Source organism: Numenius arquata, chromosome 3, assembly GCF_964106895.1.
Source record: "Numenius arquata chromosome 3, bNumArq3.hap1.1, whole genome shotgun sequence".
NCBI lineage: Eukaryota > Metazoa > Chordata > Aves > Charadriiformes > Scolopacidae > Numenius > Numenius arquata.
The window spans coordinates 30,235,587-30,257,690 of NC_133578.1; the positions used below are offsets into that span (position 1 = coordinate 30,235,587).

Consider the following 22,104-nt stretch of genomic DNA (forward strand, 5'->3'; position numbering starts at 1 on the left):
TGCCTGAATTCTGGGAACACATAGGAGATCTTAGGAACACAATCGATCAGAATCATGTCATACAGTACCCATATGTAGATTAACTCATGTAACACACACCCAGTTCACAGGTGCAGAAACGTTAAGCCAGCAGCATGCTCTAGCTTCCTTCCTGGAGGGAGCTGAGCACTGCATTGGACGTTTGTTGATGACTAAAACCAAATGTTTTCTCTTCTTACCGCTCATTTTGCATGGCAGTTGACATAGGGTTGACTGTTGGACTAACTGATTTATTTCTCTCCCAAATCATCATGAGTTCTGCCATCCTCTCCTCAGCACACTGCGCTGTTAGTCGAGCTTCAGCATCTTGATCCCAACAGTCTTCAATTGTTTCTTTAAGTGACCTCACAGCCTGCCAGGAGACAAACAAACAAACCCTCTTTATCTTTAATTATTTTCCCTTTGTATTGTGCTTCTAATTTACTGTTTTAAGACAGCATTCTGTATGCATGAAAATAGTCACAAGCTGGTGAGAAAGAGAAATGGAAGATACACAATTTCATTCAAAGCTAGTTTGCCTTAAAAACAGCAATATGCAGGACTAATATTATCACACCTCACCACACACCAACTAGGAAGACAATTATTTAAGGAAAAGCTATATTCACCATTGTCCATACAATCTTCAGCCAGCCCCCTTCTGATGCCTGCACGCTCAGCTCACTCTCCCTGCCTTATGAAAGCTGCATACTAAGGATTGATGATATTCTGGAAATGCTGTCATTGTTATCTCCCCAATTCAGCCAATGGCCCCTGCCTTGCTTCCCTGCACTGTATGCAAAATAACACAGCCTTGCTCATTTTGTCATGCTTTTTCTCCTTTGTTCAATACTGTAACATCCAAATGCCTCATAAGTATCAGTGAATTTGTCTGCGCTATGGGAGGAGATTATCGCTGCCCTTGTTTTACAGATGGAGAAACAGAAGCAGAAACACTTTTCAGCGATCACACTGTGGGGTGAATGGTGCAGTAAGAATTACAGCTCAAGACCTCCAAAACGTGCTGCCATATGGTCAGAGACCTGGAGAGGAGACAACTGAAATTACGAGCACTGAACACTTGTGTTTCCACTGCATCCAGAGAACCAAAACCAGGCAGACATCTACTGGCCCCTGCTGCCAATCTATGGCCCATGGATAGGATATGGTTTGCCAGAACATTTCGCATCTACAGCCCAGCTTTAACCGCTTCAGCACCAATGACTGCATCATCCCAGCTGGACACTAAGGCCTTCAGTGGCTCCTGCTGACTGCCTCTGTGCCAGAACTGCCTTGTTCACTTTTGCCAGTGAAAGCCAGGACGAGCTCTGTGTGCTAGCCAAGAGCTCCTCACCCACAGAGCGGGCTCCTGGCATCACTTGCATCTGGCAAGTCAATGCTGCTTAGTGATGCAGCTATGGCTGCACAGGTGGGGATGAGCTCCCAACACAAGCAAACCTTTATTCTCCTTTCCCACAGTAGATGGAAGAGGGGCTAAACAACTACACCCTCCCTTAGCTGCGGGACATGAGTCTGAGAGCGCTTCTGAGGGACAATGACAGGATAGTATACTGGATCCGTTTTCTCTCCCAGAATAAAAAGCCTTGATTTGGCTGTTAGGACTTGATTTATCCACAATTTAGATGCATCTAAGTCAGTGGACACCCTAATCTCCTGTCTTGCCCCTCTGTAAGACTCTCCCCTCCAGGCTTCACCAGAATAAATTTAACCAGTGTTTGATTTAATATTGGCTCTCTTCCAGCAGAACCTCTCCTTTTGATGTTTTAAGGATCACGAAAGGAGCACAGTGATGACTGTACAGACAGTTAACAAAACTGAAGTTCTAGAGCTTCACATTTAACACAGTAATGTTTTTTCTATTAATTTTAGGTTCAAAGAGATCTATACTAAAATGCACTATTTAGAAGTTCTAGCACTCATAAAAAAAGATAGAAGTGACAGAAAATTGGCATTGTTCTATTAATATCCTTCAGTCCTGACCTTTGCAGTCAAGCTTGGGCCCTGATTTGGCTTTGGCGAATGACACAAAAATGGTGCTAACACCTCAACTCAGTTTATAGCCCTTGAATTATTTTATGCACATCATCTGCTCAGATTGTTGATTTATACTGTGAAAAACAACACTGTTAGTCAAGCTCTGTATCATAATGCATATGTTCAAGAAGTAAATCCATTATCTTCTGAGCGCCTTAATTACGTGATCTAAAAAATAAAACATTGCTTTTTATTTGTATTTCTCAAATGAAAAGGGCAAATACATTTATCTAATAGATGAATTTGTATGAAAGTGTTACAACCCAACGTGTCGGTGTAGCTTTAAATAACAGACAAAAGTCTGTTATCCCATGCCTTACATACAGGAGGTCAGGACCTGGGTCCAGGGCGAGGTTATCTGGAGCTTAGTTTTCTACACTATCTCCCCTAGAGGGCTCACTCAATTGTTATCCTAGACTGGCGTAGGGTGGAGTAAGTTGTTTGATAGACTTGAGAGAATTACAGATTGTTTATTTATTCTTCTTTTCTCTTAAAGCAATGGTGTAGGTCCATCCTTACAGTTGGACTTACCATCATTATTATTATTTTGAATTTTTGAAAAAAAATTAGCAACAACACATAGAATGTTTTAGGCAGTTTAAATATGGGGATCATTGCCAGCTCAGTGTCTAATAATGCTGGAGTCTATCAGCTTGTTAGAACATAATATTTGAAATGATAGTCTGCAAAACAAAACAAACCTTCTTGAACTGTTTAGTTATAACTGTCTTCAAAAACAGCTGTCAAGCTTGGTTCTTCCAACACTGCATTTGCCAACATGGCTATAGTTAAAACAGTTGCTGCTTGATTTCCTATATAATTTGGGTGTGGACTTTTTCTTTTTTCTCTCCTCCTTCCCTGACTGGCTGGCCAAAACTGTGTAATAAAAGAACCTCTCTATGAAGCTCTCAACTCAGTTACAACATGTTTTACAACAGTGTTAGTACTGGAGGCTATGCTCCTCTCTGAAAATGGTTTCATACGTATTTACAAGTACCAGCATAGATGAGGCCTTAGGCTGCCCATTACCTGCACAGTAGCTACATACTTATCAACTTGCAAGGTCTCTGAAGATTGAAGGGCATAATTTCAGTAAGGGAATAACTAGAATTATCCTTTTAAATAAGAGTCAAATATTGAGTGCGCCCTCAGCAAGTTTGCCAACGACACCAAGCCGTGTGGAGCGGTCGACATGCTGGAGGGAAGGGATGCCATCCAGAGGGACCTGGACAGGCTTGAGAGGTGGGCTCGTGTGAACCTCATGAAGTTCAACCAAGCCAAGTGCAAGGTCCTGCATGTAGGTCAGGGCAATCCCAAGCACAAATCCAGGCTGGGCGGAGAATGGACTGAAAGCAGCCCTGAGGAGAAGGACTTGGGGGTGTGGGTTGATGAGAAGCTCAGCATGAGCTGGCAACATGCGCTCACAGCCCAGAAAGCCAACCGCATTCTGGGCTGCATCAAAAGAAGCATAGCCAGCAGGTCGAGGGACTTGGCTTTGCCCCTCTACTCCGCTCTGGTGAGACCCCACCTGGAGTACTGCGCCCAGCTCTGGGGTGCTGAACATAAGGACATGGACGTGTTGGAGCGAGTCAAGAGGAGGGCCATGAAGATGATCATAGAGGGCTGGAGCACCTCTCCTATGAAGACAGGCTGAGAGAGTTGGGGTTGTTCAGCCTAGAGAAGAGAAGGCTCCAGGGAGACCTTATAGCAGCCTTCCAGTACCTGAAGGGGGCCTACAGGAGAGATGGGGAGGGACTCTTTTATGAGGGAGTGTAGTCATAGGACAAGGGGTAACAGTTTTAAACTGAAAGAGGGGAGATTTAGGTTAGATATTAGGAAGAAATTCTTTGCTGTGAGTGTGGTGAGTCACTGGAACAGGTTGCCCAGAGAAGCTGTGGATGCCCCTTCCCTGGAGGTGTACAAGACCAGGCTGGATGGGGCTTTGAGCAATCTGGTCTAGTGGGAGGTGTCCCTGCCCATGGCAGGGAGTTGGAACTACATGATCTTTAAGGTCCCTTCCAACTCTAACCATTCGATGATTCTGTATCATTTTCATAGTCGCAATTACGCTATTTTAGCTTAAACAATTTACCATGTATTAGGTGGAACCCAGTAACTGTTTACATTTCACTTTGCTTGGAATAAAAGACAAACAACCCCCCCTAAGCTAGGGGGATTCGCATTACCTCACCTTTGCTGCAGATGAAAGCAAGCACAGAGACTCTTACCAGAGTTCAGCTGACTTGCTCTAACTTGTTGGCCTGCAGCAGAAAGCAAGGCTTGAAGCCATAGCTATACTAATTCAAAACAACAAACATTACTATGTTTATAATCTTGAAAACAAAAATTGTAGATCAAATGAAGCCATATAAAATTTCTAATGTAGTTATAATGAAATGATTGCTGGAAGCTGTAGCCTCTGCAAATTCTGAGGACTATACAACTTCAGAAAAAGTTTATTACAGTGTTTATAGAAGAGTATATTTACATTTTTGCCAACTATTTTAAGGTGTTACTAGTTTATATGATGTCAAAAGGCAGAAAGTGCCTTGATGTTTCCATCCAGCATACAGAGAACATATGGGCACTTCATGCATAATACTACAGATACTGTCTAGCAATTAATATAACAAGTTACCTTCTGTATATCACACTTCAGGATCTGATAATAATCATAGTATTTTTCATTAAAAGAAATCTAGCTTTCATGTCAATGGCTTTTCAAAAAATGAATTCAATAATTAAGCAGTCCAGACAGAAGCAGCTCCCAATCCTTAAGTACTAACAAAAAAAATAATAATAAAAAGGACGTATTCAAAAATTGCTTTTAAGAAGTGAGTACACCCTAAAGCTTGTTAGATGAATGTTTCTTTGAAAATATTCTATCTCACCAGGCTGTTCTCCTTCCACGCTTCTGGGAATTTCGGTCTTTGCTTCTCTCTAGACACCAAGACTTGCATATCTTCAAAAGTGGGATGGTTTCCGACTTCTGTCTGGAAAGCCATCTGGTACTCTGGCACAGATTCCCCTGTTAGCAAAAGAAAGAAAAACATCACAGATTAAAAGGCAGAGCAAGGGCTTTCAGGTGATGAAAGGTAGCATCAAAGTTGCTGTCTATCGAGATGTTCTCCGCTTTCCCCCAAAGTCTGACTTCACATAGAAGGCTGAATTAACTGCAAATGACTTAAGTGTTGTTCAGTAACCTCTCAAGGGATAGCATCTTCAAACTTTGCTGGTTGAGTGGCACATTCAGAATGTCTTACAGCCTGAGGATGACACCTAATTTCTGTGAAACTTCTGAATATATTCATGCACTTCATTTGGGAGGAAGCCCAGCAAGATTACAAGTCTCTGCACATAAAGCGCAGCTGTTTGACTACAGAGAGAACGCTGCATGTCAGATTAACTCGATGTGCTGTATCTTGGGAAGAAGATGGTGGTTGTGACACAATCTCAGGTTTTAAATTTTAAGTGTCTGCTTCCTCTTATTTTATCTTACAGATATGGAGGATTTCCCTGAATTTTCAGTGTCACTAGCATAAATAAAAGTATGACTGACTAAAGGCTACATTAAATCACAGCACTTTCCCATCCATTCTTTCATGAAGAAAGTCCGAAAGACATTTCAGGCACTTCCATCAGTTCTAAGAACTGATACTACTGCCTTTGCCATCAGCCCAACTCTCACTGTTCGTAACCTCTGGACAATAATAATAATAATGCTCAAATTTCACTTACCATGAGGCCTGCAATCTGCTTAAACAGGTAATTTTAAGTCTTTCAGCATGAACCATGCTTCACACTGTACTGACATATTAAACACAGTGTATTGACAACAATCATCTTGAACGCTAGATGGCACCGACTTAATGGCAAAAACAATTGAGAAAATTATTTCCCTTCTTTACTTTAAAAAGCTATGGCCAGGGGGTAGCTTTGGGCGCTGGTACCACTTTCTACTACTTACGGTTTTTCCAGTTCTTTTAGTTACCTGGGAAGAGGTCTGTACATCTCATAAATATCTCCCAGTAGATAAGGCCTAGTGCATACATATCTACTTGTTTCAAAGCAGATTCACAGTCCCTCAAGTTCACTGCTCCTTCAAGCACTTCTGGGGCCATATAGCGGATCGTACCAACCTGGAAAAACATAAAATCAAAGCTTCAAATTAGGAAGCAATTTCCAAATTCAATTTATTATGAACATTCATTTCTTTTAATACGTACTTTGTTTGATATTTTCTAGTTAAGGAAAACGCAGTTCTCTTCTAATCAATGTCCTCAGCTTCTTATCAGAAGCCTAGCCATAATAAACCCCTTCCCCCTACTCTGTGACTTTTTTTGTATGTACCAAAACAAAATAATTTTGTCCCTTACTCAATGTTCTCATGTGCAATATGTACAGCAGAAATATTTTTGGTTTGTTTTTTTTTTTTTCCCCTGAAATCACTGTTAAACACCAAGGTACTTGTCATAATGGAAGAGGATGCTGCTGAACAAGGAACTCATTCTCTATTCCTGGACTGTCTGCAAGGCTCTCCCCTACATCTTCCATGGTCAAAGGTTATTAACAGCCTTAGAAGCTATCTATACATTTCCACTAGGAAATATGTTAGATTAGAGCAATCATTCATCAGTACTTGTAGGACAGTATTTTGTCCTATTCTATATCCTCGCATTTTAAACTGGTTTCCCTGTTCTTTGTTCAGTAAGGCAAGATCTAAAAAGAGGATCTGTACACTAGGTATTATTAATATAGCATTTGCTTTCTAAGGGAAGGTCATTAGCACTGCGAAACACATTCTTTGAACGAAATGTAAAGATTTTCTGTAAAAGCAAAAAGATGACAAATATACCGAACCATTAGGGACTTTCATTCTTTGTTTAAGATGGTCTCACTATATTTCAGTAGCCTATATTCAGGTAACAGTGTTTCTATGCTTATACAAAAAAAAAAAACCCCACTCTGAGTCACAGCATCATAAAAAAGAAAGCTTAAGAAATCACTTTCTTCTTTCTGCCCAGAATCCATTCTAACCCACTCCTAGCAGATGTTTTCCCAATCTGTTCCTTAAATTCATAAAATGATACAAATTCTATATAGCCTTCCTCAGCAGTCCATTCTAGACGTTCGCTGCCTTCTAGAGATTAGAAAGGTTTTTTCATAACTAACCTAAATTTTCCCTCCTACAACATAATTCCATTACCTCTTGTCCTACCCATACTGAATGCAAACAGTTTATTCCTTTCTCTTTGTAGCAGCTGTTTACATATTTGAAGACCTGTCCCTGTCTTTACTTCCTTAAACAACCCTCATTCTTTCATCTTTTCCCATAAGGTACTTTTTCAAGCATCCCCTCTTATTTGGTCCATGTCTTTCTACATGAACTTACTCTCCCAGGTGTATACATTTAAAGTCCAGAAAATTGCAGATGACACACAGATAAATGGTTGTAAGGTGTAGAATATGTTATGTCACCATTTCGGAAAAATTAAAACCAAAAACCACCAAAGAATGTTTGGTCTTCAGTTAATACTTGCAGTACAAGGCCACGGGGACCTGTATCACACCATCACAAACAACATGGACCTTGCATCTTCTCATATCTCACACAGAAAACTTCAGTCTCCAGGGCTGCTAACCTATCACCTTTCAAAATGCTAGGTTTATTTTCAAGTGTTTTGAGACTAAAACCTGTTTCTTCCTATCAAGGTTTCAGCCACTTCTCACCCGTATTGCAGCAATTCCCCTTTACAGGAATTGTATCACCTTGTAACATTCACCCTTTAACAAGAAAAACAACTATTTCTCAGTGTTACTTCCGTACTAATTCGTCTTCCTTTATACACTGGTTTATCTTCATTTGTACTTACCTCACTAATGGCTGCATTATCTTCCTCACCTGGGCGTACCAGTCTGTTTCCAGTTAACTTCATGGAGAGTCCAAAATCGCTAATTACACATGTTCCATCATTCTTTACCAGTACATTGCGGCTGTTCAAGTCACGATGGGATATTGCAGGTTTGTAATGGTCTATTTGGACATATGGAAGTGCTTGTTATTATTTGAGCAGTTTTACTGTTTGGCAAAATGAGAGAACCTCATTATGTCTACTCAGTTATTATAAACAGAAAATCAACTTATCTTTTAGAAAGCTAACATTTTTGCTTCATTATAATAAGCTCCACAGTATGCTATCTATAGAAAACTGACTGGCATTCAGAGTTTCACTGAATCTATACAATATATTAGGCTACTGCTATATACAGTTTTAGCGTTTGCCAGTAAGCTTCTTTCCAAGGGATATTTCAGCATGATTTTGGCAGGGGAGACATCACATACTTAAGCACAGACCTCCTGCCACAGCCCTGACAGCCACTCCAAATGCTCTCTCTCATATCCACACTCCTGTGTCAAATACGGCACCAACTATTTACATAATGATAGGGATTGGAACCTATTCAGAAGATATGTAGACAATATTATTCCAGAGAGTCTGAACACATTCATCTTGCAAGGGATCCGATCTTTTCCAAAGAATTATCTCAGTTGTTCCTAGTTTATATGCAATTTCTTTTGTTAGTAAAGCAGCCAGCACTATAGAACCAGTTTTACTGTGAAATTTATTCTACTCCATGAGATACATCCTAGCATTCATAGACCAGCCTATGGGTGTCTCTTCTTTATGATGGAAGGTTTAAACATTTTCTGGCTGCTAATGGACACACCTGTCTGCACATTTCAAAATGATGAAGTTATGATGATAGCTGCAGTTTCAACGGCACATAGAAATACCGACTTAGGTATTTTCAGCCTTGCATTTTTAACAGCATCTTCAGTGGTCATTCTGTGCTAGAATTGATGCTTAACATTTGGGATATATAGTTTGGAATTTTAATCCAAACATTAGCACCTTAACACAGAATTAATGTTACCACCCTTTTGTTTACTGCCAAAAAGCTAACACTTCAGTGCCAGGCCATACTCTGCAGCCTGATACATCACAGATCTCAGAATATCTGCTTTATAATCATGATACTTCAGCTGCTCAAACACTGGCTGAAGCATGCAAGCAGAGATATAAAGATATAAATCAATATGTTGTCATATCCGGTGCTCTAATAAAACACTTTAAGTCCAGCAGGATCATTTGTACACAGCAAAGACTAGGCCCACAACCTTAGACAAGAATTAAGAGATATGATAAATAAAACTACAGTGGAGTTAGAAGATTTAATTATTTCTCTTTGTGTATACAGTTCACACACAAACTAAAAATTGCTTTGGTGATTTGTGTCTGAACTGCAAAAACAAACAGAGCACCCCATCTGTTTGCTCTCTGCTAGACAGACATCCAGTGCTTCAGGTCTTCAGTACTCTGTTGCCATGATACAGCAGCACTGCACAGCTCTGCCATCTCCTTTTGCCTTTCTCTGGGTCTCCGCCGGCTCCTGCTCCACGTTTTTATACAAGCATCACAGACGCAGCCCACAACATGGGATTGTTCAGAAGAAAAGAATATATCAGAAGTTCTGAGTAATCTCTATTTGTATTCATCATTTCCTACTTACCGTGCTGTTACAGAGAAAAAAGAAAGGCAGGAATCTACTACCTGATAGAAATAAGAGTATCTCGAACATCCTGGCATCCCTTCCTGGCCTTACCTCCTCGAGGTAGCTCCGTGTGCAGGTACGCCAAGCCCCTAGTTATAGAGTGTGCCAAACGACAGGAGCTCACCCAGTCACTTGTGTGGAGACTCAAATATTTGCACAAAGAACCCTAAAAAAAGCCAAGACACAAAACCGTAAATACCATAAAACCATTTCCCAGTTCAATAACTCAGAATCTTTAGGAGAGTCAGTTTTATCCATTGGTCCTGAAAGGTGTAATCCTCCAGCTGCTTCTGTGTTCACCCAGATGTTCTAAAACACAAGATTGGGCCCAAGTTTCCTTAATTTCTAGTGCTGCCCTTTGGTTTATCTAAAGAAGTGGAACAGAAAATTTATCACAGAATAACAGGGACTGCCCTTTAGGAATAATGATATTAATTATAAAACAAAAGCATACCACGAACTTAATTTATTATTTGAAAAAGTCTTGTTGAACAACAGAAAAAAGGTAACTGTAGACATTAATAGCCAGGGTTAGTAAACAGTCGTCTTTATACCATTAGCACTTACAGAAGAATACTCAACATCTCTCAATGGCATCTTCCCTGTTACAATCTATTTATATGTTAAAAAAATACCAAAACCCAAACAAACCCAAAGGCAATACAGAATAGGAGCAAGCCCACATGCACTGAAAAACAGGAAAAAATAATGTCATGTTCCTTTTTTCTTGAAAGAGAAGTTAAATGTGAAATATGAGGGATTTTTTAGTCATTTGTGGTGGAATCTCCAAGACAACCAGAAGGGTGTCAATGATGATACTGAGATATTCTAGAAATTGAGACTGCTATCTGAAACAAGAGCCAGATCCTGCAAGCTATGACACCTTTGAGCAGTTTTTATGCACATAGTCCCCAATGACAATACACTCAGTTTAAAAAACCTAAATCCCCATGCATGAAGAACAAGTCATCCAGCTGTCTCTGCATGCATATTACAATATAATGTTTATTTATGACTACAAACTACCCCAGTTTTGCCTGTTTAAATCTGTAATCTTAAAGATGCACCATGTAACATTTTATCAGCTGCAACTAAAAACACTTTATTGCAAAATTAGTTATGTAACATTTAGTTAAAAAAAATCTGGGATGTGCCATTTGAGTCCATTTGGAGCTGATATTCAGGGATGTAATGCATGCACAGTTCAGATGGAGGCACCTAGATATGATAATTTAGAAAGCCCGAACCATTAAGCTTTCTTTTTTGTAATTCAATGCTAAAACTAAAACCAAGTTCCTGACACTTCTTAATAGAATTACAAAAGTCTTGCAGCTTTTCAGACTTAGCCTGTACAGAACAAGGAATCCATAAACAGATAACCTTCTTCAGTGTAAACACAGGCCAAATGTCACCATACAGGTTTACAAGAGCATTTTTTTCCATTGCTTAAAATGCTGTCACATGAGCTTCAAACAGATTTAGGTAATTAAAAAAAAAAAAAAAACAGCTGAGAATACATCTAAAAATGAGTTAAAGAATTTCTCTTTTTTTTGTTTTTTTTTTTGTTTAAAGCTTTTTAAAGAAATACAAACACTCTTATTAGCCTCCAACTGCTGGAAACTTGGGTGCAGTAACGGCTCTTCTCAGCTTTGTGGGTTGAGATTCCAGCCCATTCTAACGGAGGCCACAGGACTGGTGTCATGGTGTGATTTGGAAACACTCACTGTATCAAGATCTCAAATGAACTTCAAGATCTTTCTGCTGCAGAGGCTTGCTAGCCACCAGGTATTTTTTAAGCTGGCTGAGGGCTGTGGTTTTATGCTTGTAATGAAGTACAATACAAATGATAACCAGGAACATTTTTAGTCAAAATTTGGAGAGATATATATATTTGTAATTGAGATGATTCTTGTCAGAGTCATGAGTTACATGTTAAACTGGGGACATTTGTTCTGATCATGACTTCTGATAAAATTGATGTTTTTCTTTTAACAATCACAAGATTCTACTGTATTTTACAAGACTTTTTCTATTGTTCTAAAAAGACGTGAGTGTCTGACTACTGGGGGGAAAATTCTGTTATGTATTTCCTACTACACCATCCCTTGCAACTTACTGCTTATTCACCTGTCACACCTCAGAGTCCCATCAGAACAGCATGTTGATTGTAAGTACGTGTATCTTTCCTTTTATTACTTGCTCACCTACCTTCTTTGGTCTGAAGGCATGTTTGGATAATAACACAATTTGAGCCAAACCTATCTGTCTTGCTTTGACTGAGGCAACACCAAGAACCATGTTCTGGTTTGTGTGTTCCTACTTCCAAGGAGGAGAGCATTTAGAGGAGAATGATGTTTTGGATGGGGAATATTTCACCTACACATCTTGTATGGATTACTCCTTATTGAAATAAGATTTATGGCTCCAGTTTGAACACTGCAATTCTCTTTTAGTAGGGCTGCCACAGCAGGGTTCCTTCTCTGCTCTTGGCTCCACATACAGCAGAACATCTGCTCACTGAATTAAGGATCACACTGTGCATTAATTACACCTGCTGTGCACTTTTTCCAATGACTTCCAAACCACCAGTGGATTGATTTTAGACTAATCTTGCTGTTCTTAACACCATATTGAGAAAGAATCTGATAATATGATGTCATAAGCCTCATCTGTGCATTTAATCGGATTGTTAACAGATCCTGTTTATATAAGCAACAAGAACACAATTTTCAATCAAATTACATTTCAGCTGAAAGTCCTTTCATTCAAGAAAACAGCAAAACCAGATCACCTGTTAAGACAGTTATGCTATATCCTCCCAAGAGCAGAATACTCACTTGATTTCACTTAACTCAATTAGTTGAAAATAAGTCTACTCTGCCAGAGCAGGCCAGAGCTGACGTGTTTTGCCACTGTCCATCTGCAATAGGCACAACTGAGCTTTTTCTATGGTCGTTTCTAGTCTTTGCAATCTCTTCTTAGATGACCTTCTCTTATAAGCTGACATGATCAAGTGTGCTCTCATTAAGATACTCTTTACATATTTGTGAAGTGCTATGTTGCCTTAAATTTGCATATATATTTAGACATTTATATACACATATGCATTTTAGCTTTCAACACATGCATATATGTAGAGTCTAAAATACCCTAAGACAGGCCATCACTACTGCTCTGTTTCTTTTTGCTACTTGAATAAGCAGCTTTTGTCCTACTGTCCCCGTAACAAATCAGGCCTCAGCCATCACCTTTACATACTGGAGGAAATACAATATGAGTTCACTTACTTGAGAACAAAAAGCTCATTAAAAAAATTATTTAACTGAACAGTTAAAGTCCTTTCCCATACACAAGCAAACCCCCTCCCAAGATAAACTGTGAAATGTTCATATAATATAACCCCCACCTACATCACATTTTATAATTTTTCGTGAAAGCAATTCACATTTATGTTGTGTCTTTTTAAAAAAATTTTGTTTCTATACATGCGTACACACCCAAACACAGCGTCAGGAATTCAAATTAATGAATTTGAGGGATGTAAGCATTCAGTTAGCTAAGCAGATTTGAAGACATGGTTCTGGAAAATAAGGCTGCCTTCTTAAGACTTGTCATACATCATAAATATATGGTACAGCAAAATAAATATGGCCACATATTTAGCTTTTTTAAAAGCTTAAAATTTTTAGCTTCTTTAAAGCCACAGAAAGCTTTAAAGAAGATAACAGTATAAAAAGCCAACATGATTTACAAGACCACAAACCGGTTTGACAACAATATTGGATCTATTATGTTTCATTGTAAAAAACCCCACCATTTACAGGTACCGAGTGAGGTCATAACTACTGTGATAGAGATACGTCTTAAAACTAAGAAGTTTTAAATTTATTCAATTATTTAAGTAAAAACTACTCTTCAAATCCTGTCCTTGAATATTGCACTGTTGACAAAAATAACCTGCACCATAACCAAGAGCAAATACTATAGCTAAGAATTTGTAAGACTACATTTAGTAGCACTAACTGGGAAATCTTAGAGGGTATTACAGTAACCCATGCTAGGGTTCATTAAAATTGTAATTTATATAGATTATTTTTACATTACTGTGCAAGAAGCAGCAATGAAAAACACTGACAAATACTAAAGTACATCCTTTTTATGTGGCTATTCTTGGGAATCTAGACCAATCCAATTGATTTCTTTAAAGCACTTACATTGGGGTAATACTCCATCACCAATAAATATTCCATACGGCCATCTGCAGTGAATCTCTCATCCCCCACAATGAAGCGGGCAATGTTGTCATGTTCCATCAGTGGAATCCTGTAAATGTTCCTCTCATTGACAAAGTTCTGACGATTAGCAAAAGAAAATACTTTCACAGCAACTGGACGTTCATCTAGGGAGCCTTTATACACTGCTCCATACCGTCCCCGGCCAATCAACTGCAAAAAAAAAAAAAAAGTAAATAATTAGTTCACTAAATTACAAATGAAGACAAAATCCAAGTTGTCAATCTACAAAGACTTAATGCCAACTTTTATACTGACTTACACTATAAAAAATAGTGAATATAGTAAATATTTTGCATTGAAAACTAGAATTAGAATGCTGTCATAAAAGTTATTTTGGAGCTGGAAACCTCAGCATAGGCAAACTTAGATGTTACTAAATCGATCTATAGTCTGAATACCTGGTAAGTAAATCATAAATAATCTATTCAGCCATTTTATATACGGAATCAATAACATCCATGTGTTTTATGCTGCTAATTCTCTTATTAAACTTTTGCCTACTAGACACTTATAGCTTTTCTGTAATCAATTTTAATTGACTCCAGAGATCACAGACATTAAGCTAAACATTTTAGGTTGCTGTACCTTTCAGGTTAGTAGCAACAATGTATGCATTTGTAGTGCAAAATAGATACCAAGAGAGGTAAACAGGTTTTAACAGAAATGAATAATTAACTCCTTACTACCTGTGAATCTTTATTCTAGCCCCCACTATGTTAGACAGTCTACACATAATGGTCTTTCCCATCTCCACAGCAACTGAAGAAAGATGCAATCTCTAGTCTAAACCAAAACACAGGATCCCCTTCAGGAGAAGTCTTAGTTTCTAAAGCACAAAAAATTCTATCTACATAGGAATTTAAGCATCTGTTTCATCCAAATAATTTTCAGGAAGACCTAGACATGAAACTGTGAGAATTTCATGGACCAGTATGTTTTTACGTCTTAAATACTTAAAAAAGGAGGAGGAAGGGAAAAAACAAAAGATTACAAAAGTAATGCTTCTAAACATGGTAAAATTGTCTAACAGGAAAGTTTTCAACAATAAAGTACCATTTAACAGACAGACTTTCTATTTCTTAGTCCTTCCAGGTCAATAGATTGCCAAGCAGCAGCGAGTCACTTCAAGGTACAAACCCAGAATGCAGAGATGTGAAAAGGCAAGCACAGGTTAAGACAATTTGTTCTGCAACACCCTGTGACCGGGGGTGAGGCATCAGATCCTTAGGATTGAAGAGAGAGGACAGAAGAGCCCATAGCAGATCTCTCTACCAACAAAGTCAATGCTTTTTCCAAGACTGCATATCAGTACGAGTAATTTCATCTGGGGCTTTGCACACTTCTACAATACACATTCTTATACTCTTGTAAACTCCGTCTCAAGTACTTTTTTCTTTGCAGAAGGCACCCACGCTTCTCTGCTGGTTAGTCTGCTGTCACCATTTGCCCAGACCACCGTGCAGTGGGGCTACATGTCCGCAGCCTAAATCTCTGGGTGTGATTTATCTTGGGCAAAAAGAAGAATAGTACCACTCTCTCAATCTCTCTCAGTCATTCTACTGATATATTTCCGGCTAAAAGCTTTTACAAATTCCATAAGTTATATCAAGCATACCAATTGCAAGCACAACATTTTGCATTTTTCTGATGATACATCTAATACCAAGCTGAGTAGAAAGTTCTGGTTGGCCTCTAGTTGCCATGGAGATGGAGAGCATACCACTGTGAAGAATGACTACACATAAATGCACCACTCACAATATACTGTACTGTCTGCAGTAAACTCTATATTACAATAGCATTACTAAAGCATTTCAAATGACTACGGTAGGATACTGCACTTGAAGCGATCAGTGCCAAGCAAAAAGATGGATCACTTGATACAATGCTGAAATAGAGCACATTCCAATTACCTCCATTACCTTCCAGTGCTTAGTATTTTTTTCTCAAGGTAGAACATGTTCCAGCTAATACCAACAATACTACTAACAAAACCAGGCAAAATGTAACTGCTGTAACCTACCTTTTTTTTTTTTTTTCTGCTTTAAACTATGATTTAGAAGAAAATATTACAGAAGCACTGATACATTTCTTTGTGTAACTATACCTGGGAGGTGATAGGACCACAAGTGTTACATTGAATAAAAATGAAGATTAAGGAACAGAGTTGAACATTTACCTCCAACAACTTTAGATTATCCAGATCCAATGAGGGCTCTGATGCTGCTGCCTCCATCATGTTCATACTGTGCAAACCTTGTTTACGGTCTCCTGTGGAAGGTGTTGGGGGGGAATTAGACAGTTCCCTTTTTTTTTTGCCATGCTACAAGTGAAATTACAACTTACCTGGGACTTGACAGAAATTCATATTGCAGGCAAGGACATAACAAATAAAAAGCAGTCCTGTAAAATCAGCAGTGAAGGTGCTGATAGGTACAAACTTAAGGCTGTTACACAACTATTTTGATAACTGAATGTCACTGGCAATAACATAAAGCATGTTCACAGCCTCATTTAAGCTGTTTTGAGCAGAGGATTTGTTGAAGAAAAATGGGTCCCAAAATGCCAGCTTGGAGAAATCATAAATCTCTCTGAACTGTTATGAAAGGGATATCACCATAAAGTGTCAGAGAGGAGAAGTGGGAGCATTATGTACAAACATACAATAGGACTGGGGAAAACAGAAAGCTTAAGTGTAACTTTGAGAAATAGTCAAAAGAACAATTTTTAAAAAAATAGAGGACTGTCAAACCCTACCTGCAAGCATCCTGTATCCAAAGAACAGAGCAGCAATCAAAACAGCCAGTACAGACACAGATGCAAGGGCAATAACTATAGTCTCATCTCGATGAAAATGAGAAGAATCTGAAAGAAAACAAGATGAAGACTCTTGTAAATTGTAAATTTGCAAGAATCAGCACTATAAAACATGTAATTGTTATTACAATGAGGAAAAAATTGTACTCTGGATTGTAAGGCATTGCACTAAACTCTTTTTCCTCTTAAAATCTAGGGATAGCAAAAGACCTGATCAGCTCAAATGCAGCTGAGTGCACATTCATCAGCAGCTTTTCCCAGTCCTCCCTTGCCACCAGAGAGAGAGGCACCAACAGCAAAAAGTGAATCTTCTTTCTAGCTGGCAAAGTTCAGCCCAGCCATGCAAGGCCACGTTGATGCAGTCCTGCTCTGCTATCTGTGCCTTAATCCAGTTTCCTGGTATGAAACAGCTCTGTAACCATTACAAGGGATTTTTAATTATTTTTCCCAGAATGAGAATCTCAAAAGAGTTTGCTAATAATGCTGCAAACGTGACGAATTATTCAAATATCTACAATATACATTAGATACAAGTCCATTTGTGCAAATATTTCAAAATACTTTGGGGTTTTGATTTATTTCATGTCAGCGCTCAGATAATTTTTAGTGTAATTGTTACTCCTGAATTCACAAAAAGACAGAGACATCTCCACAGACTGCGGGAGAGTATCAAGAAACCTGAAACAGTAAAACACTAAACAAAATTAAATAACTAGTTTTACTAGCTATTTTTAACTTTAGCCTTTTTAAAAATAACACTTGATTTTTGTCAAACTGTAAGTATCTTGCTTTTTCTTTTTTTTTTTTCTTCCAAAGATGGAAAAAGTTTTCATGAAAAAATTTGTTAGCATCGTGAATAGTTAGCTTAATGCTTCTCCATGTCAGACCCCAGTCTTGCCTCTTGCAGGCGTATAAAAATTCAGCCACTTTAATATAAAATTTATTACTGCAGATACTCCTCTGATGTCAGAATCACAGGAATGTGGCACTACAAGACCTCATTTACTTTGGCTTCAAAACCAAGTTTAGGAACTATGTTTAAACTTGTCTTATATATTGCTAAAAGCACTCCTTAAAAGACCGTAATGAGGCCTAACTGTGCTAAAACCACAAAATATAAAATGCACACAAGGCTTAAACATTGGGTAAATTTTTAGGTGAGACTGGAATACAATTTATCCCAGTCCACACTAGCTGAATAAACTGACAAATTCACTTGGCTTGAACTGCAGTTAAAAGAAATTAAACATGATTGGCTTATTCCAATTCCCAGTGCAGACAGACACAAGAGAACCAGATAAGAAGAGAAAGCAAATTTAAAAGACAACAGCTTCCATTTTCACATAATCATAATGGTAAGAGGAAATAATAAAAAGCTGGTAAAACAAAACACAAGAGAGCGTTTCATCTGTGATAGAAGTATGTGAAAAATCACCCACCAAAAATAACATGCAGCTCATATCTGATAAACCCTTTAAATAAGGGGGAGCTAGTGATAATCGTGACACCACCAAATTTACATTTGTTCAAAAATCAAAAGAAATACCATCACTACTGGTTTTGGTAAAATAAGCTTCACTAAGAAAACAAGTTATTGCCACAGAGCACTGTACTGTGGAATGAGAGGTGTGACTTCCACTGCGAGGAAATGAAAAGATACATGTTACAATTCTCGTTTAAATTACAAATTCAAAACATATACATACATATATATTAAAAAACACAACATCATAAGGAAACTGTTACGTCATACAAAGCTATATGAAATATTACACAAGTGTAAGAAGCTGAGTAATTGCTGGCAGGGAAATCGTAATTTTGACTTTCGTATTTTTGTGAATGGATTTTACATTTTATTGGCCTGTCTTTTAAAATATATACTAAATGTGGTGGTTTTTTGCATCAGTTCAAGACAGACCTAGTTTTGAGGGGGTTGAGTTTTTTGCTATAATCTCAGCTGTATTTTCTTTGATCCCACAACCAGGGTGCAGCCATTTACAACCTTCCCATTGCTAAATACACAGTAATCATTTCCACCACTGTTTGTCAAATGCTATCTAAGTTTTATTGCTCTGCTTTAGTTCTTCCTACAAACAAAGGCTTAACGACATGCCTCCATCATGAGGGCTCTCCTCTGCCCTGGAACAGGATTTTGCTGTTCCTCCACTTCTAGCGCTGCCCAGGGCATCCTGAGCAACAGGGCTATTTAGCAGCACTGGCTGCATCGGGACACTTGCTCTTTCTCCCCTTAGAAGCTTGTGAATGGTGGCATTATGCAGGCTGGAGAGCTACTATAAAATCTCCAAATAACACCATTTTGTGCTGATCAGAAGTAGAAAAACAGGCAGAGAAAAAGGATCATTGCTTTTTCATTCCTTGTGGACCATCACCTCTGGGGGCATTTTCTCCTTAGTGGGTAGCTGTGCAGCCACCAGGTAACCTCAAAGAACTTCCTTGGCCTTCAACAGGAAAGAATGTTTTAATTTATTTTTTTAAATAAAGTTGTTTCTTAACAGATCTTATATGGCTTATCTAGAACCAACTTTTGTTTCTTACAAACATTTTAAAATAATGTTGTCAACATTCCAACAGCCAAGGCAGTCCTACAGTGTGACTTAACAATTGTCAGGTTGTTGAGTAACATTTATAAATTTAAGAATAAATACAGATTTCTTAATAAGGGTAACTGAACATCTCAATGTAACGTGCAGCTCAAAACAATATGAGTGGGTAAAACACTGCATATGATGGCGAGTCATTTCCCAGCAAGGACAATTTTACAATCTTTTACATGGTAAATCTACATTAAAAAAAAAAGCACAAAAAACCCACCAATGCCAAAAAGCCCGGATGACCCTTAAAACCCCAGAAAAAGTATTATTTCTATCTGCCCTATATCTGCTTTGTAAGACTAATCACTTTTGATGTTGTCAGATTATCAATCTTTCTTAAACAGAACAAGAAGGATGTCACCTATTGACAGAGTTTTAAAATCTTCTAAAACTTAAAAAGACTCATTAAGTAATTCATTTTTTTCAATCCATCTCTTTCTTTGGATATATTTCATCTTTAGTCTTTTACACCAGCTACTGACTTTCCTTTAAATGCCTAGATGAGAGAAATGCTAGCAAAGCCAAAACCAGATAGGATCTCTCAAGGCATCTGCAGAGGTTCACTTTTATCTACTACTTTTATTTCCTCTTTTATCTACTTCTAAGTAAAATACCACATATTTTATATATAGGCATACATACGCACACAAGCCATATTTCTCTTGGTATTATTTGGAGATGCATTTTAACTAACTCACCAAAAGGCACCTCAGTGTGTGTCACTTCTTAAATAAGAATGTAAAATACACCCATTTACAAATTTATTTTCATGTTTTCTTCAATGAACTTATAGTCTCGTCTGAAACAGCCACAACTCTTTAAGATTAGGAAATCCAATAGAAAATTTTATTTGATATTACACTTCCTATCAGTAGCTCCAGATGTATCATGGAGCACAGACAAAATTTTCTGAAGTAAGACTTTGTTGGTCTGAAACTGTTAACAACACCATCCCCAAAATCACTACTCTCTGCTTTTAAAGTTTATTTACAATGACAAGACACCTGCCCTCCAGCCTCAGTATTTTTTCATCATGTCACAGTGCAAACTGACTTTAAACATGCATAATTATTATTAAACAATCTCATTTGAGGTTTTGGGATCATGGCCAATATTTGTGTATTTCTTTAGTGACAAATACAAAACGAACGAAAACCAAACTGTCTAACATCGGCTTCAAATTTCAGACTGGGAACACTGGTATCTCAATACTATTCACAAGCCAATGTATGGTGTAAAAAAACCCAATAGCATATGCTGAGCAGGATTAGCTGCAGACTCTAGAAAATTCAATGGTTAAGGAGTTGACTGCTGAGACAAATTCTACCTACACTTATATGCAGAAGACACCAGCAGAGCTTCCTCAAGTTTATGTTACTGTAACTGCAAGCAGAGGTTAGCATAGTTGCTTGTTTCACTACTATTTATATGTGAGGTTTTCATTTCCAACTTCCACTTAGGCCCCCTGATCTAAAATAAAATCTGCCAAAACAAAAAATTAAAAGCAACAGAAACTGTTGTAAGGCCCGCAACACCTTAAGAGCCACCTTCTTCTCCCACTTGGATGTGAAAGGGAGAGCACTGCTCACAGGGCTACTGACTCTTCAAGCAGCAGTGAGAAGAAGATGCCAATGAAGGCACTCAGCACGTATACACTTCTATATTGAATGTTTCTGCCAGTAATTCTGATTACTAGTCAACTGAATACTAGTCAACATTTTTTCTGAAGTCCACCAATCCCATCACAAAGAAATATCTCAGTAAACAGTGTAACAGTCTTTGTTCTTTTTTTTTTTTTAAATAAGAAAAAGAAACAAAGCATGACTCATTAAAGCAGACATGACCTCCTTCTGGCTGGGGAGCAGCTGGTAACCAACAAGCCACCATTCCCAGAAGCGTCCTGACCTCACCATCAATAAAGAGCTTGTTTTTCGGGTTCCAAAAACCCGAGTACAACAGCTCCTGTGTACGGAGAGAATTTTGTCAAAGGTACACACAAATAATTGAGAATGTATTTCAGAGCAAACTGTGAAGGGGAACACTTCTCGTACTCGCTTAGAAGTGAGTCATCTGGCTGAACCCAGCCCTGCACTTCGGATACTCCTGGCAGGCACTTCTACCACATTAGGGATTTCTCTCTCTTTTGTCAGGCATCACTGCCATAATAGTTTCCAAACACTTATAAAATATCTTTGGTAAATTAATTTTTTAACATTAAGCTCCCATATTGCCACACATGGAGGTTGTCTATTGCAGCCCTCCTAACCTTCCCCAGGAGTGACACAGAACAAAGAATGCTGATGGTGCTAGTGGCATCAGGAGGACCAATATTTTTCCTTCAAATTAACTTTTCCACTATAAACATAAGCTTGTAACATTAATTAATGCAAAAGCATTCCAATCTGTGCCTATGCTTGAGAAAGTTTCGTCTTTGATTTCTCTGCAATTTAACATTCGAAAATGAAAGCCTCTTTTGCATGCTTCCTGTTTCCACACTTTAAAATTAGCATTTATCCTGTATCAAAGAACATTTTGAGAAATCAGAGAAAACTAAGACAAAACCAGGTAACAACAGCAAATGGTAAAAGAGTCTGTAAACATACAGAACCCTTCCCTGGGAGCCAGAAAGAGGATGTGCAATTCCTGTATTTTCTCCTCCCACCAGCAAATACTGTGAAACCTGCAGACAGCTA

General features: G+C 38.3%; 1 protein-coding gene across 1 annotated transcript in view; it reads right to left on the reverse strand.

The window, feature by feature from the left end:
- The window catches only part of BMPR2 (bone morphogenetic protein receptor type 2), a 56,401-nt gene that overhangs the window by 10,885 nt on the left and 23,412 nt on the right, over positions 1-22,104 (reverse strand). Inside the window, exons 4-11 of the mRNA XM_074145805.1 lie at positions 16,740-16,847; positions 16,162-16,253; positions 13,902-14,132; positions 9,739-9,853; positions 7,947-8,107; positions 6,065-6,212; positions 4,965-5,101; positions 219-391 (exon numbers count right to left, since the gene is read on the reverse strand). Coding sequence (XP_074001906.1) covers positions 219-391; positions 4,965-5,101; positions 6,065-6,212; positions 7,947-8,107; positions 9,739-9,853; positions 13,902-14,132; positions 16,162-16,253; positions 16,740-16,847 — 1,165 coding nt within the window. The remainder of the gene's footprint in view (positions 1-218; positions 392-4,964; positions 5,102-6,064; positions 6,213-7,946; positions 8,108-9,738; positions 9,854-13,901; positions 14,133-16,161; positions 16,254-16,739; positions 16,848-22,104) is intronic.